Source organism: Procambarus clarkii, chromosome 10 (genome assembly GCF_040958095.1).
Source record: "Procambarus clarkii isolate CNS0578487 chromosome 10, FALCON_Pclarkii_2.0, whole genome shotgun sequence".
In the NCBI taxonomy this organism is placed as follows: domain Eukaryota; kingdom Metazoa; phylum Arthropoda; class Malacostraca; order Decapoda; family Cambaridae; genus Procambarus; species Procambarus clarkii.
The window spans coordinates 9,901,913-9,920,060 of NC_091159.1; the positions used below are offsets into that span (position 1 = coordinate 9,901,913).

At 44.3% G+C, this 18,148-nt stretch overlaps 1 protein-coding gene across 1 annotated transcript; it reads right to left on the reverse strand.

Moving 5' to 3' along the window:
• Positions 1-15,422: 15,422 nt before the first annotated feature.
• Positions 15,423-17,000, reverse strand: LOC138363126 (uncharacterized). The gene has a single exon (XM_069322115.1). The coding sequence runs from the start codon at positions 16,998-17,000 to the stop codon at positions 15,423-15,425; it is 1,578 nt and encodes a 525-aa protein (XP_069178216.1).
• Positions 17,001-18,148: the final 1,148 nt, after the last annotated feature.

The following is an 18,148-nucleotide window of genomic DNA, read 5'->3' on the forward strand; positions in this document are numbered from 1 at the left end:
AAAATGGTCCAAAGATAATGGTCCAGGACGGACCGAAACGTCGTCGTCCCTTCACATTCTAGTGTGTGTGGTCTGGTCATCTTACCTACATGTTTTGTCCTACCCGTGGAGTGAACCCGGGTCCCTCGATTATGAACCGAAAACAAGAGAGAGAGAGAGAGAGAGAGAGAGAAAAAGATAATATTTTTTAAATATCTTTCGAGTTATCTCTGAAGTATTTATCTCTAGCTGTTACCATGGTCCTGGTGGTTCCATGGTAACAGCTAGCCCTCCCCCCCCAACCCCACGGTACCCCAATATCCACTCCCACGCCTCCACAGAGCAACATCCACTCAACTAAATCCACACTCTCATTGCGCCTAGACATCCTCTCCCATGCACTAACACTCGCGCTAACGCACTTGCCCCCCACGCCTAAATATTCATGCTCACATGTAGCCATTAATGCTCTCATATATCCACTTTCATTCATACACCATCAAACCTTCTACACGCCCACACACACTCACTACACAAGCTCTCTACTCGCACACACACACTCACCTCACACACTCCCCTACACACACACAAAGATAGGTAGATAAAGACAGTCTATTTAACACAAGGGGAACACGCACAAGGGGACACAGGTGGAAACTGAGTGCCCAAATGAGCCACAGAGATATTAGAAAGAACTTTTTTAGTGTCAGAGTGGTTGACAAATGGAATGCATTAGGGGGTGATGTGGTGGAGGCTGACTCCATACACAGTTTCAAGTGTAGATATGACAGAGCCCGATAGGCTCAGGAATCTGTACACCTGTTGATTGACGGTTGAGAGGCGGGACCAAAGAGCCAGAGCTCAACCCCCGCAAACACAACTAGGTGAGTACAACTAGGTGAGTACACACACATACATACTGTACTCTCGTTCACCCCCCCCCCCCCTTTTTCCCACGGCCCTCCCCCCCCACGCATACACTGTATGGTTGGTGGATGTGGCGAGGCGTGGCAGCATGGGACCAGAAAATGGCACTCTCTACCCTCTCCCCCAACCACACGCAATTCAATGCTCCCTGCACCTCTACTCGTCCATTACGCTCTCGTTTATCTCTCTCTCTCTCTCTCTCTCTCTCTCTCTCTCTCTCTCTCTCTCTCTCTCTCTCCCCCCACCTCCTTCGTGTTTGCTGATGATGTTAAAATTATGACAAGGATTAAGGCAGGAAGGTATCAAGACACTACAAGATGACCTGGACAAACTGAATGGTCCAATAAACGGTTGGACACACGATACCAATTCGAAGATGAAATCCTTCACAGATCGTGCAGAGAGAATGATCTGGGAGTTGATATTACACCGATCCTGTCCCACTGAAGCCCATATCAAAAGGATATCAGCAATATATGCTAGGTTAGACAACATAACTTGTAAAAGTTGTTTGTTATCTTGAGATCCATCGCAACATATTATACGAGGGTATCACAGTTTGTGGCAGCAGTGTAACTGCTGACCCTGTTCACTCCCACAAGCCCCCACACACATACCCACTCACTCCCACCTCAACACACTCCCGCGTCCCTGAACTAAGCGGTGGTGCGTTGTACCCATACAGGTCGTGACACCCAGCAGCACAGCCTCACCACCGGCGCCGGGGGAGCCTCGCCTCACACAACACTCCCTTTGTCAGGTCAGCCAGGGTGGTCGGTCCTTACCTCAAGTCTCAGACACTCACCCCACACTCCTATACACTCCTGGCTCTTTTAGGCAGTTTCCATGCATCGTTGGACTAAAGCAAACAATCAAAGATACAAAAGAAATTGACTGGTTAAAAAAATAGTTATTGAATTGGAAAGTAAAATGAAGACATTAGAGACAAATCTGCCCGGTGATAGTGGTCATGCTAGCGATAGTGATAAAGCAATTATTCCCTGCACCAGTAGTGATGTGAGTGACAATCTTGAAGTCCTTTTTTATTAACACATTTAGGTACATCTGCATTTGTGCAACTGCCCTAGACTATATGAAGGGGAGTACAGTGTGTCAAAAAACTAGCTATGTGATGCTAAAATCCCCATCACATAGGATGGTTAGTCATACAGAGGCATGTGATAAGTAGTCTGCACTGGCAAATTTAGGGTGCAATATGACGATATGAGGAAGCATTAATGGTGCAGTGATCTGCACTGACTCTAAAGCAGCGCTACAAAGCCTTACTAAAAATCGGGCAGAAAATCTTGCGATAGTCAGAGAGATCAAGAGAGCTGTGAGAGTATTACCCAATCAAGGAAGAATCGTCAAATTTCTGTGGATCGCCTCCCATGTTAAAATCTGTGAAAATGAACGAGCAGATGTGCTGGCTGCTGAAGGCATGAAGGAGACCATATTGAGTACTTCATACCCAAGATTCCTCTACAAATTAGACGTATCATCAGGCAATATCACTGTGACAAAGTTACTGAGGAAAGAAGGACTGAAGAACAAATCAGTGAATCTGTACGCTGGTATAATGTGGTTGTAGCTGGCAATCCAATCATTATGGATGAAGAGGAGGTGGCTGCGGGAAAGAATCAGTAATAGCAAGAATTCGTCTTGGATACAAATATCCATGGAGATTCGGAATGGAAACAACAGTTGAGCAGAAGAGTTGCAGAATCTGCAGTGAGAGTGACGGACACCGCCTTGACCACTACGAGAAAGAATGTGAACTCCTGAAAGACATAAGAAATATGTGTGGAATAATAAACGCTACATTGTTTGAGTTAGGAAAACACTATTTGCCAAATATTGATACTGTTCTTAAAAGATTCCTGCATTTTGCATCCGCAAGATAACGTAAGATTTTAAGGGTTGACGAATGTTAATCATCTTGTTTGATAAGCTGTTCACTTGAGACAGTTAAGCAAGTCCCAGCTGTGTCTGGGTACAAGTGACAGGATGAACCCAGCGGGTTTTCTTACTATTGGGAAGTGTTGTACATGCTGCTATAGCGGTATGTCCACTCCAGGATGAGTGGCGCTGCCCAATAAACTAGCCCCTCGGGGCAAAATTAAAAAAAAATAAAAATTATGAGGATATCCTCAAGAACACGAGAGTGAATAAAGTAATTGCAAAGCTCTAGGTACCTCATGCCAACGGGTCTGAATGGTCTGATAACTGGAAATTTAGTGTAGTGTGCGAGATCATGTCCCAGTTCCTGCTCACAGAGTTTGCACCTGGAGTGCTCAGGATTGGGAGATCCGTCACCTGTACCCACCTGCCACAGGTAACGGCAACCCATCCTGATCCTGGCAACAACTGTGTCGCACAGTCTGTTGGACGTTTTGTGCTGCCCATAAACATAGGTTTCAGATCTGAACAAATCATAGCTTTTTGTACTGGTGCTTTCAGGTCGTTGGGAGACAGTAATTTCTCTCCTATCAGACCTGAATGTTTTTTTTTTTTATTAACATATTAGGTACATCTGCATTAGTGCAGCTACCCTAGACTATATGAAGTGGAGTACAGTGTGTCAAAAAAGCTAACTAGGTGATGCTATAAAATCCCCATCACACAGGATGGTTAGTCATACAGAGGCATGTGATAAGCGGTCTGCACTGGCAGACTCCGGATGCATTTTGAGGATATCAACAACACAAGATTGAATAAGGTAGCAGTGGTAATACAAGTCCCCATCTCGCAGGATGGTTAGTCATACAGAGCCATGTGTTTAATAGCCTGCACTGGCAAATTTTGGGTATACTGTGAGGATATCTTCAAGAATACGAGAGTGAATAAAGTAATTGCAAAGCTCCAGGTACCTCATGCCAACTGGTCTGAAAGGTCTAATAACTGGGCATTCAGTGATGTAGTGCGGGAGATCATGCCGTAGTTCCTGCTCACAGAGTTTGCAACTGGAGTGCTCAGGATTGGGAGACCTGTCACCTGCAGCCACCTGCCACAGGTAACGGTAACCCAACCTGATCCTTGCAACCACTGTGTCGCACAGTCTAGTGGACGTTTTGTGCTGTCCATAGATGTAGGTTTCAGATCTGAACAAATCATAGCTTTTTATACTAGCACTTTCAGGTCGTTGGGAGTCAGTAAGTTCTTTCCTATCAGATCTGAATGTTTGGACCAATACAGTTTTGACAGCAGAGATGGGGATACCTAGATCTAATTCAACTTCAAATTAGTTACACGCTAATTTGGCTGCAATGTCTGTCTCATTATGATGGGTTATATTTATGTGTGAAGGTATCCATACAAAGGAGATTCGAGACCCTTTACTCTGTGCATCAATTAGGTCATTTATAATTGGGAGTATGAGGTTCTTGCTGTCGATCTTCCAAGAGAAGTTTTCGATTGCTTGAAGAGCAGACTTTGAATCGCAGAATATTATTCCTCCTCCAATATTTTTGAATGAATGTTTGTTGAGGCTACTCCACCTAACTCTATGGAACATGAGTGTCAAATCTCCATGAGGAATGGTGTTAGAGCAGTTATTGATCCCTCACTGACACCCACACTAGATCATGCTGAAACCCTGGACGTGATTAAAGATAAAGAGTTTAAGAAAATACCAATTCAAGGTAATGGTAAAACGAGGTGTATGGTAAATGATAAAATGGTAAAATTTTTTACCAAAGTAAAACTCTGGTAAAACACATCCTAGGCTAAAGTAATATTACCAAGGACACGCAACAAAGTTGGTTATGTTGTCAAAGTGTTTAACGAGCTTAAATATTACCTTCATTCCCTTGATACTTAGCCATGGCTCATCAAACAAAAACAATTAAGTTTCTTTCTTGGAACATTCGAAGTGTTCATCTTCGGATAAATGACGTAATCTTGTATGATAAAATGAGAGACGTGGATGTGATCTGTTTACAGGAACCATATACGTCCACAACTATCAAGAAAGTTCCACCCAGGATACCTGAATGTATAGCATACAACAACAGTATTGGTTTACTCACACATATTAAGAGTGGATCAATCTGTAAACTAATCAAAATCACAGGATTGATAGTATACATTACAAAAAAAATTAAATTACAAACTGCAGTTAGCCATTTCCTACTGTATACCATATAAGGACGATACAGTGTACTTACAAGACCTGCTACCGCAGCCTACAGGTAACACAGCTATGTTATGTATGGGTGACTTTAATGCTCGTCACACTGCTCTTGGTGATGTTCAGTGTAACAACAATGGAAGGGTCTTCTTGAAATACCTTACTGGTCATAATATTACTGTGTATGATACTGATAAACAGACCCATTTATTGGGAGGTAGGCTGGACTATGTGATTGGGTGCAGCCTAGTAAACAGCAACGTAAAGGTTAAGCTCATCCCAGAATTAGTAAGTGATCATTTTGAACTACACTGTGAGTACAAAGTAACGGATATTAGGTCCAATCCCATCCTAGAGTTAAAAGTAACGGATATTAGGTCCAATCCCATCCTAGAGTTAAAAGTAACGGATATTAGGTCCAATCCCATCCTAGAGTTAAAAGTAACGGATATTAGGTCCAATCCCATCCTAGAGTTAAAAGTAACGGATATTAGGTCCAATCCCATCCTAGAGTTAAAAGTAACGGATATTAGGTCCAATCCCATCCTAGAGTTAAAAGTAACGGATATTAGGTCCAATCCCATCCTAGAGTTAAAAGTAACGGATATTAGGTCCAATCCCATCCTAGAGTTAAAAGTAACGGATATTAGGTCCAATCCCATCCTAGAGTTAAAAGTAACGGATATTAGGTCCAATCCCATCCTAGAGTTAAAAGTAACGGATATTAGGTCCAATCCCATCCTAGAGTTAAAAGTAACGGATATTAGGTCCAATCCCATCCTAGAGTTAAAAGTAACGGATATTAGGTCCAATCCCATCCTAGAGTTAAAAGTAACGGATATTAGGTCCAATCCCATCCTAGAGTTAAAAGTAACGGATATTAGGTCCAATCCCATCCTAGAGTTAAAAGTAACGCATATTAGGTCCAATCCCATCCTAGAGTTAAAAGTAACGGATATTAGGTCCAATCCCATCCTAGAGTTAAAAGTAACGCATATTAGGTCCAATCCCATCCTAGAGTTAAAAGTAACGGATATTAGGTCCAATCCCATCCTAGAGTTAAAAGTAACGGATATTAGGTCCAATCCCATCCTAGAGTTAAAAGTAACGGATATTAGGTCCAATCCCATCCTAGAGTTAAAAGTAACGCATATTAGGTCCAATCCCATCCTAGAGTTAAAAGTAACGGATATTAGGTCCAATCCCATCCTAGAGTTAAAAGTAACGGATATTAGGTCCAATCCCATCCTAGAGTTAAAAGTAACGGATATTAGGTCCAATCCCATCCTAGAGTTAAAAGTAACGGATATTAGGTCCAATCCCATCCTAGAGTTAAAAGTAACGGATATTAGGTCCAATCCCATCCTAGAGTTAAAAGTAACGGATATTAGATCCAATCCCATCCTAGAGTTAAAAGTAACGGATATTAGGTCCAATCCCATCCTAGAGTTAAAAGTAACGCATATTAGGTCCAATCCCATCCTAGAGTTAAAAGTAACGGATATTAGGTCCAATCCCATCCTAGAGTTAAAAGTAACGGATATTAGGTCCAATCCCATCCTAGAGTTAAAAGTAACGGATATTAGGTCCAATCCCATCCTAGAGTTAAAAGTAACGGATATTAGGTCCAATCCCATCCTAGAGTTAAAAGTAACGGATATTAGGTCCAATCCCATCCTAGAGTTAAAAGTAACGGATATTAGGTCCAATCCCATCCTAGAGTTAAAAGTAACGGATATTAGATCCAATCCCATCCTAGAGTTAAAAGTAACGGATATTAGGTCCAATCCCATCCTAGAGTTAAAAGTAACGGATATTAGATCCAATCCCATCCTAGAGTTAAAAGTAACGGATATTAGGTCCAATCCCATCCTAGAGTTAAAAGTAACATTCGAGATCGCACTTTAAGGCTTATGTAGACACTGAGTATATATACACCTGTATCAGTGGACCACTTTTATAAGGATCTTGTCGGTATCAGTACCGGTTATTATCATACCTGGGTTAAATTAAGGGAAAAAAGAACAATGGTTCTTCCTCATTTTGATTTGGTTTTTGCCGCCGGAGGCGGCTAGTTTATTGTGCACCCCATACTCATCCTGTGAGCGATAGCGCGAAAAGCATTACAGAGGTCACAAAAGGTCTTTATCAGACCTCATCTTAGATTATTACATAAACAATTTCATCTATCCTTCACACCTTATAACTACAATGTCAGCTAGTTACAAAGAATTTTCTATTTCAAGAGCTATATATTAACAGTAAGTTATTATACATTAATGGTAGGTCTTATCGCTAATACATAATTGTTTGAGCAATGGAGATATTACAGAGTCATAGGGAAGCTGCTGTTTATTATTAGTCTTCACAATAAACTATTTGTTTCTTAATCTCATATATCGTTAATCTACTGGAGGCGAAATATGGATACAGTGTAAGGATTTCAGGTATTTTATCCTTGGTAATAAGATAGGTTGCCATATCATACAGCATGAGCTTAGATTTATCTCTAAATGGCTCAATTTTACTACATTCCAAGATATAGTGTTTGAGTGTGTGTGTCCTTGTTTTCGACTATGTAAACGGATTCAAATACCTTGTCCCTGTCCCTTCTTCCTCATGGATAGACAAAGGATCCTGTTATTATTACAGGCGAGCTAAAGTGCTTCAGCTTGCTGACTTATAAACGAGATAAAATAGCTGACAATTTACTAGCATTCCTCAATGCCAACCGAGCTTTTCGCGAGCTTAAGGGTCACGTTAAGAATACTTATTGGGAACAATTCCTACAAGGTATCAATAGAACGGCAACATTATCGGAAATGTGGAACAAAATTAAAAACATTACCAAACCTTTAGCCTCAGTTCAGCTTCATCATATCCTGCAGAATATGCTGACTTGCACTTAGCAATGTTCCAGTGTCTCACAAATGTCTCCCTTACCCCCAGATATTCAGCAGCATTTAAATAATACCAACATTAACAGAAACTTTAATATTGAAATGTCATGTTCCTCACCAAATTTAATGAATCAGTTTGCTATAACCCATTTTGAAATTTCAGCAACATTAGGGAAACAGGCAAATTGCCCCTGGTGAGGATGGTATAACTTATAACACCTTGAGCTTACTTAATGATGTCCCTAGCCACCCTCTGCTTGACCTCTATCATACTAGCCTCTCACAAGGTATCTTGCCAAAGACATAGACACAGAGCCTCATAGTACCAATTCTTAAACCTAACTAAAAAATTCAGACCCATTTCCCTTACATCTTGCATACAGTAAACAGGAGGAATACAGTAAAAGATCAGTGCCCAGGTTCGACCACTGACTGCCCAGGGATCGAACCTGGGCGAAACCTCTCGTGTGTCTAAGGGGTGTTGCGTCGAAAGCTTTCTTAGAGTTCAGAAATAACCACAGCACCCATTCTTCTCTGTCCTATCTAACTTTATATGCTCTAAAGTCCTGGTCTGATAAAGGCTCTGTGTAACCACCAAAAACCTACCCTTCTAACAGGTCAGAGGGCAGCTACCTGCAGAGTTGAGTTGTTTTGGTTGTGCAAACATTTTGATGAGAACTTTCCTTTCCTCCCTCACCCTTCCATAATTAATCTCCCCTTCCTTTAGAGGTGTACCGTAGTTGTCAAATTTTTTATGGAAAATTCCTGAGTGTATTGCACGTGTGGGGCAAACCGCCCATACAAGCCTCCCACTTGTAGGTTGGCAACAACTAATTCCCCCCCACCCCCCTAATCTAGCTAAGACAAGGTGTGGAAGTTTTAGGGGGTATATAAATATGCTAAGTTCGAATTCAGAGTGACTGGTAAAGTGACGGGAGCCGGACTGGTCATCCAGCATCAGGATGGAGGCAGACTATCCACCTGGTCGAGAGGCAGTGGTCATCCAGCATCAGGATGGAGGCAGACTATCCACCTGGTCGAGAGGCAGTGGTCATCCAGCATCAGGATGGAGGCAGACTATCCACCTGGTCGAGAGGCAGTGGTCATAAGTTAATGTGTGATCTCTGAAGGTATTATTCCATGTCTAGATTACTTAACCAGTGTAGGATATTGACTTAGGAATTGTCAGTGTGTAGGGACTTAGGATTTTGATGGAATATCATAATTTGTGACAATAAATTCATGTTAAATTTCTATCTGTATGTGTCACTTGGTCCCCCTTGTTATCTCCCGTGTGTGTGTGTTAATCAGGGACCTTGAACCTCCCCAAACTCTCTAGTATCCGAATGGTTAACATCACTGTCGGTCAGGGATTATATGAAAAGAAGAAGCCTCACAGTAGACCAGTGTTTTCCTGTCACATTGCTGTATATGCTTTAAGATCTCATTAAGACAGGATGGTGGCAGCATTAGTTTAATAAGATTTCTCTGTTTAGAATATCCTTGAACACGAACCATTGGTTCATGAGGAGAGTATTGAGTACCCGGTCACCCTCAACTGCAATTATTGGTTAGATGTCTTAAGGACATATACTTCAGACCAGCAGAGTGTAAACCACTTGTGTCATACAATATTTTATTTCATATTACTTTAAATATTTTAGTGTTACAAAATATACTAGTGTTACATCTGGAGGCCTGGTCAGAGACCGGGCCGCGGGGACCTTGAACCCACGGAAACACCGCAAGATAAGGTAACCCTCTATACCAATGCTTCCAAACTATTTTGAACTTGTGGTCTTTTTTTTTCTAATACTTAAAAGACCTCTGACCCCCCCCCCCCCACACTCATAACTGAAAAAAATGCCTAGTAAAGATACATACCATTTGGTAATTCTCGATGAATCAGATATATTAGTACTGTACTCAGAATTTAACTTTTGCGACGCACCAAAAAAAATTTCGCGACCCACCAAGAAAACATTTCGCGACCCACCAAGAAAACATTTCGCGACCCACCAAGAAAACATTTCACGACCCACCAAGAAAACATTTCACGACCCACCAAGAAAACACTTCGCGACCCACCAAGAAAACACTTCGCGACCCACCAAGAAAACACTTCGCGACCCACCAAGAAAACACTTCGCGACCCACCAAGAAAACACTTCGCGACCCACCAAGAAAACACTTCGCGACCCACCAAGAAAACACTTCGCGACCCACCAAGAAAACACTTCGCGACCCACCAAGAAAACACTTCGCGACCCACCAAGAAAGCATTTCCCGCCCTCCTGTGGTTGGGGAGGACTGCTGGGAAGAGTGTGTGAGGCAATATTTCAAGACTGGTCGCCCGTGGTGGCGGGTTGCGTGTACACACCTGTGGACGCTGATGATAAGGAGATTTGGACTCACACACACGTTGCCTCTCAGGCAGTATGACGTTTGTCTGATAACTTGAAGATAAAAACAATGGTGGAGTTGTTATCTGTCCTTGACCGTGGTGTGCTATTTTGTCTCCTCTGAAGGTCATATAGAGAGAGAGGAGAGAGAAAAAGAGAGAGAGAGAGAGAGAGAGAGAGAGAGAGAGAGAGAGAGAGAGAGAGAGAGAGAGCATAGCCCTCATATATATATATATATATATATATATATATATATATATATATATATATATATATATATATATATATATATATATATACTGGCTACTAGGTATATATGTCGTACCTAGTAGCCAGAACGCACTTCTCGGCCTACTATGCAAGGCCTAATAGGCCGAGTGATTTTCTTTATTTTCAATAAAATGTTTCCAATTAGTTTATTTGGATTATTATTATTATATTATATTAAGAACACAAATTAATGACTTAGTTGTGTTAGTTTAGATTACATTAAGATAGGTTAGGTTAGGTTAACCTAACCTATAACCGTTAGTTAACCTAACGCTGTTAGGTTAGGTAGGGTTGGTTAGGTTCGGTCATATATCTACGTTAGTTTTAACTAAAATTTAAAAAAATTAACACATACCTAATGACATGGATATCTTTATCATTTCATAAGAAAAAAATAGAAAAATATTGAAATTCAGGAAAACTTGGCTTATTAGGCAAAACGGGTTTTGCATAGTAAGTAACTACTTACTTGCAACCTAGTAGCCAGAATGCACTTCTCGGCCAACTATGCAAGACCCCCGATTTGCCTAATAGGCCGAGTGATTTTCTTTATTTTCAACCAATTGTTTCCAATTGGTTTATTTGATCTAATATTTTTATATTATATTAAGAACATAATTTATAGTTGCATACATGCAACTGAAAACTCACAAATGGAGCTTTTGTCCGGTCGTGATGGTCGAGTGGATTAGGTGCCCTGTACATCAGTTGCATAGTGCTCCTGGCAGTATGGGTTCGAGTCACTTCTGGGGTGTGGAGTTTTCAGTTGCATATAGTCCTGGGGAGCATTCAGGTTTGTTCGCATTTGTGTTGCTCACGTGGCCCCACAAAATGAGGTGTTTGATAAAACAACTATGCCCAAGATTACCATCAAAGTGCCGTCGGGTTGAAGGGCAAATAGCCTCGGCTACCATCATCTTTTGTACAGTCACTGATGGTCGAGTGGTTAAGGTCTCCAGTTGCATAGTGCTCCTGGCAGTATGGGTTCGAGTCACGTCTGGGGTGTGGAGTTTTCAGTTTTACATATATATATATATTTTTTATATATATGTGTTTTTTTCACTAAGCAGGAAGTTGGAAAATCAACTCTCCGAAGTTCATTTATTTGGGTCTGACGCCTATAGTGATGCGTTTCGTAAGGTCTCACCTCACATTCTCAAAGACAGATTCTGCAAATGATTGATGAAGATTAAGCCACTCAAGAGGTGGCACGGCCCGTAACTGTGCGATTCTACTGTTGTTTTTGTTGTTTTAGATTTAGCTACTCAAAACGAAAAGTCCATGTAGCACGGGCTATGGTGAGCCCGTAATTGAGTTCGGTTATTCGCGATAACCTTGTTATTTTGATATTTGGGTCAAAGTTTTAAATGGAGGTCGGGTCCTCCTTTTTCCCTGTTTCTTTTTCACTTGTTTTAGTCGTGTTTTAATAACATTATCTTGGTGACGGATGTAGGAGCAAAATGTTCACTAGTGAGTCCCATTGTTTAACAGCTTTTCTAATCATTGTAGTGGCTGTGGAATGTGCATCTGATGCAGCTGTTGTCGTTGGATTAATGTTTAGTTTGATGCACAGGGCTTCAGTAGCTTCCCATTCCAGTAAGCCAGTAAGTAGTGCAATAGTGGCGCCTGTTCTTCTGTTCCACAGATATGACACTCTTTAACTATTGGGTTTATTACCTCCCAGCAGCACTTGTAACCAAGTCTGAGTCTGTGTAAAGCTACTGCAATGTCTCTGGATAAAACTAACTGTGCAGAGCCCCTGGTTATATCCTCATATAGTGAGGTGGTTAGGTGACATATGGATGAATGACATTACATGGGTGATATTAATAAGGCATTAATTGTATCAACATAGAGTTTGGCATATTGGCAGCTTATGTTTTTCTTGTTGCTTCCGTTCCTGTTGCAGGGTCATTCAGTCCTGCTTCTGCGTTGGCCCGGGGCCTTGAAGTGGGTAGTGTAGTTGTGTATTAGCTGGTTATTGATTGCTGGTCTAGTTTTCTTGGTATGCAGCGTTCACTGAATATCAAGACATCTAGACCAGCAATCAATAACCAGCTAATACACAATTATACTACCCACTTCAAGGCCCCGGGCCAACGCAGAAGCAGGACCGAATGACCCTGCAACAGGAGGGAAGCAGCAAGAAGTACATAAGCCGCCAACATGTCACACTCCACGTTGATACATTTAATATGAAAATGTATCTGTATGAAAAATGGGGTCCTAAATATTCAGCCTCCCCCCACCCTCGCATAAATCATGAAATAGCCACGTGTTGAGTGATAGCTAGCTTCAAAGCTAGCTTTTGAATGATGTAATCATTCATGACATCTTCCAGTTTACGTTCCAACGGTTTCGCAAGCAATGCCTGGCGATGGATCATACTGCGGGTAACTTTTATTTTTGGAGTCTGTGTTTTGATAAAGGTCGAAAAGCCATTAACGTGACCCAACATGGCTGGAGCTCCATCAAAACACACCAACATAGTCTTCTAACTATAAATCAACAGTTTGTAATGTGAAGTATACATCAACCTTGTTGAAGACATCAGTTCCACAAACTCTCAGCTCAAGAGGAGAACAGACAAATATTTCATCTTCAGTTGTATCAGAACCTGTATATCATACAATCACCATCAGCTGAGAATTGCTACTGACATCAGTGGTCAAATCAAGTTGAATAACAAAATGTCTATTCTTGTTGATTGAAGAAATCACTTGTTCCTTACATTTTTTGCTAAGATGAAAATTCTCTCTTTCACAACTCTTGCAGATACAGGCACCAAACGCAGTCTCTTGGCCGCTTTTTCTCCACGAATGATTTCTGCCATTTTCACAGCTGCAGATTTGTCCAAGTCTTCAACAATAATATTTAATTCAAATAGTATTTGGCTTCTTACTTCGGGCCATCAACCATGCCACTTCAAAGCTAACATTTGATGCTGAATGTTGATCAAAGCAACCTCTCTAGTTGCTTTCCAATCTCTGCCTTTTGATAGCTCTTTCCAAATTCTCAAATCATACCCGACGGTTTGGAAGACAGACGTGAGTGCAAATTGTCAAAGTGTTCCTTCAGCTGATACTTTCTGAAAGACTCTTCAGTCAACACTCTCAATGAGACATTGGACTTTGTGATTTCATTTGTCCTGTGTCTTCTATTTCTGTGAACTCATAATTGCGGAATTCTGCCAAATATTTCCTTTTCCTGTTTTAATGCCATCTGAAGGGAAAGTAAAAATGAAAAACGGGGAAATTTAAGCAAAATACAGCTGTACTTTGCGGCGATATCCCCAGCTAACAATCGTGGAGTGATTAACTTCTCAATTGTTTATCAACTTGCATTTGTCAAATTGCATTTACCAAATAATGCAATTTGATAAGAGCTGTCAGACACTGACACAGACAATATGGCTGACATCAACCATAATATATTTGGAGAGTGTTGCCATGTTGGAGGAGCCGGTCGGCCGAGCGGACAGCACGCTGGACTTGTGATCCTGTGGTCCTGGGTTCGATCCCAGGCGCCGGCGAGAAACAATGGGCAGAGTTTCTTTCACCCTATGCCCCTGTTACCTAGCAGTAAAATAGGTACCTGGGTGTTAGTCAGCTGTCACGGGCTGCTTCCTGGGGGTGGAGGCCTGGTCGAGGACCGGGCCGCGGGGACACTAAAAAAAAAGAAAGCCCCTAAATCATCTCAAGATAACCTCAAGATATGATGAAAATTGAACTTAGGATTTGAACAAGGTACCTCGTTCCTCGAAGGGTAGAGGGGGAGGGGTGACCTCGATCAACAAGTACAAGTACAGCCTCCCAAGTACAGCCTCCCAAGTACAGCCTCCCAAGTACAGCCTCCCAAGTACAGCCTCCCAAGTACAGCCTCCCAAGTACAGCCTCCCAAGTACAGCCTCCCAAGTACAGCCTCCCAAGTACAGGCTCCCTGTACCCGAGTACGGGAATGAACTGGTAAGTGTGAAGTTTACATTTGAAGTGTTTACACCTGAAACTTCGATTGTGATTGACGACTTGAGAATGGGTCCAGGACGGACCGAAACGTCGTCGTCCCTTCACCTTCTAGTATGTGGTATGGTCAACATACTTTAGCCACGTTATTGTGACTCATCGCCTGCATACACCTGAAATGTTTATACTTGTAGTGCTTGCATTTGGTGTGTTGTTTACACTAGGAAATGTTGTCTGCACACGGAGTGTGTATTACCATTGTTATCCCTTTATCAATCTTTCCTCCATTACTCCCCTTTATCCCTCACCATTATTGCCTTGCTCGTCTAAACACCATTTATCGTTGTGTTTCTTCAATCTTCCCTCTATCATACTCACCTCCTCCGTCCTAACACTACTTAGCCGGTAATACTTGCATCCTTGAACTTCAATTCTTTCTGGTCCAGCCTCTCAGCGTACAATCTACTGCAGTATGATTGTGATTGATAATTGTTGTGTTGGTTGTGGTTGTGGTGGTGATGGTTGTAGTGGTGGTTGTGGTGGTGGTGGTGGGGGTGGTTGTTGTGGTGGTGGTGGTGGTTGTGGTAGTGATGGTTATGGGGGTGGTGGTGGTGGTGGCGATTGTCACTGGTGATTGTGGTGGGGAAGGCTTCGCTCAGTTAATAGTGTGGTCATAAAAACGGGCATTCCTCTGCTTCACTAGATGAGTGTTGCATCCTCTCCACGCCCACTGACGCCCACTGACGCCCACTGCACGTCCACTGACGCCCACTGCACGTCCACTGACGCCCACTGCACGTCCACTGCACGTCCACTGACGCCCACTGCACGTCCACTGACGCCCACTGCACGCTCACTGACGCCCACTGACGCCCACTGCACGTCCACTGACGCCCACTGCACGCTCACTGACGCCCACTGACGCCCACTGACGCCCACTGCACGCCCACTGACGCCCACTGCACGCCCACTGACGCCCACTGACGCCCACTGCACGCCCACTGACGCCCACTGACGCCCACTGACGCCCACTGCACGCCCACTGACGCCCACTGCACGCCCACTGACGCCCACTGACGCCCACTGCACGCCCACTGCACGCCCACTGACGCCCACTGCACGCCCACTGACGCCCACTGCACGCCCACTGACGCCCACTGACGCCCACTGCACGCCCACTGACGCCCACTGCACGCCCACTGACGCCCACTGCACGCCCACTGCACGACCCACTGACGCCCACTGCACGCCCACTGCACGCCCACTGACGCCCACTGACGCCCACTGCACGCCCACTGACGCCCACTGCACGCCCACTGACGCCCACTGCACGCCCACTGACGCCCACTGCACGCCCACTGACGCCCACTGCACGCCCACTGCACGCCCACTGCACGCCCACTGACGCCCACTGACGCCCACTGCACGCCCACTGCACGCCCACTGACGCCCACTGCACGCCCACTGACGCCCACTGCACGCCCACTGACGCCCACTGCACGCCCACTGCACGCCCACTGCACGCCCACTGCACGCCCACTGCACGCCCACTGACGCCCACTGACGCCCACTGCACGCCCACTACACGCCCACTGCACGCCCACTGACGCCCACTGCACGCCCACTGCACGCCCACTGCACGCCCACTGCACGCCCACTGCACGCCCACTGACGCCCACTGCACGCCCACTGACGCCCACTGACGCCCACTGCACGCCCACTGCACGCCCACTGACGCCCACTGACGCCCACTGCACGCCCACTGCACGCCCACTGCACGCCCACTGACGCCCACTGACGCCCACTGCACGCCCACTGCACGCCCACTGACGCCCACTGACGCCCACTGCACGCCCACTGCACGCCCACTGACGCCCACTGCACGCCCACTGACGCCCACTGCACGCCCACTGCACGCCCACTGCACGCCCACTGACGCCCACTGCACGCCCACTGCACGCCCACTGCACGCCCACTGCACGCCCACTGACGCCCACTGCACGCCCACTGACGCCCACTGACGCCCACTGCACGCCCACTGCACGCCCACTGCACGCCCACTGCACGCCCACTGACGCCCACTGCACGCCCACTGACGCCCACTGCACGCCCACTGACGCCCACTGCACGCCCACTGCACGCCCACTGCACGCCCACTGCACGCCCACTGCACGCCCACTGCACGCCCACTGACGCCCACTGCACGCCCACTGCACGCCCACTGCACGCCCACTGCACGCCCACTGACGCCCACTGACGCCCACTGCACGCCCACTGCACGCCCACTGCACGCCCACTGACGCCCACTGCACGCCCACTGCACGCCCACTGCACGCCCACTGCACGCCCACTGACGCCCACTGCACGCCCACTGCTCACAAGTCCCATCCAATCCACGCCTCTCGATGTTCGTTGATGATTCCAATACCATGAGGATATATATATATATATATATATATATATATATATATATATATATATATATATATATATATATATATATATATATATATATGTATATATATATATACGATGGAAAACTGCAAGAAACTACAGGATGATATCGACACAATTTAAGGATGGTCTAGCTAATGGCTACTAGAGTTTAACTCAAGTAAATGCAAGGTATTGAGAAAGTGTGATGAGAACAGGACACAAAATACCACGTGGGAAAAGGAACTTTCCTGGAATCGTAAATAGATTAATTTTTAGCTTAGATTCGATGTAACGTCAACCTCTGTCATCAGAATTTCACATCAAACATATATCATCAAGAACAAACTCCAAGGACATAAAAATAAACTCTAAGAATATAAGAACTCAAAGAATCATGACAATGAATATCACGTATGCTGCACCTGCCTGGAGCCCAAAACTTCTTAAATACAACACCATCCCGGATATAGTTCAGAATAGTCCCAGAGCTGAGAGGATTGATTTACGATTAAATACTACAGGAGTTAAGCCTCTCGTCACTGAAAAGGAGGAGAGGGAAGACATGATCACTACATACTCAATTCTCAGGAAAATAGATAACAAAGGGGAAATTATTTATCATGGGTGGTATACAAATGTAGGCTCTGAAACTTAAGGATTAAGGCATGTCATTCAGAGTGACTGTTGTCATGGCCGCTGCTGCTGGCGTCATGACTGTCATAGATGACGCCGGCGCCAAATAATAAATGGAATAAAGTGTAGGAGTGAAAGTAGTGGACGGCCTCACATGACTATGATGTTTGGTGAGCGTATATTGACTTGTGAGAGACGCAGCGTAGTGAGGTAGCACCTAGTGTCCCCCGGGGGATTACCTACTGTCACTGCTCACACACACACACACACACACACACACACACACACACACACACACACACACACACACACACACACACACACACACGACATAAGATACGCAGCTCAACACACACATATTTAGTTAGAAGAGTTGCTGCACTACGAAAAGACCTCATATAATACGCAGCACTAAACACACACATAACATAAGATACAGAGTGCTACACACACATGACATAAGATACAGAGTGCTACACACACATGACATAAGATACAGAGTGCTACACC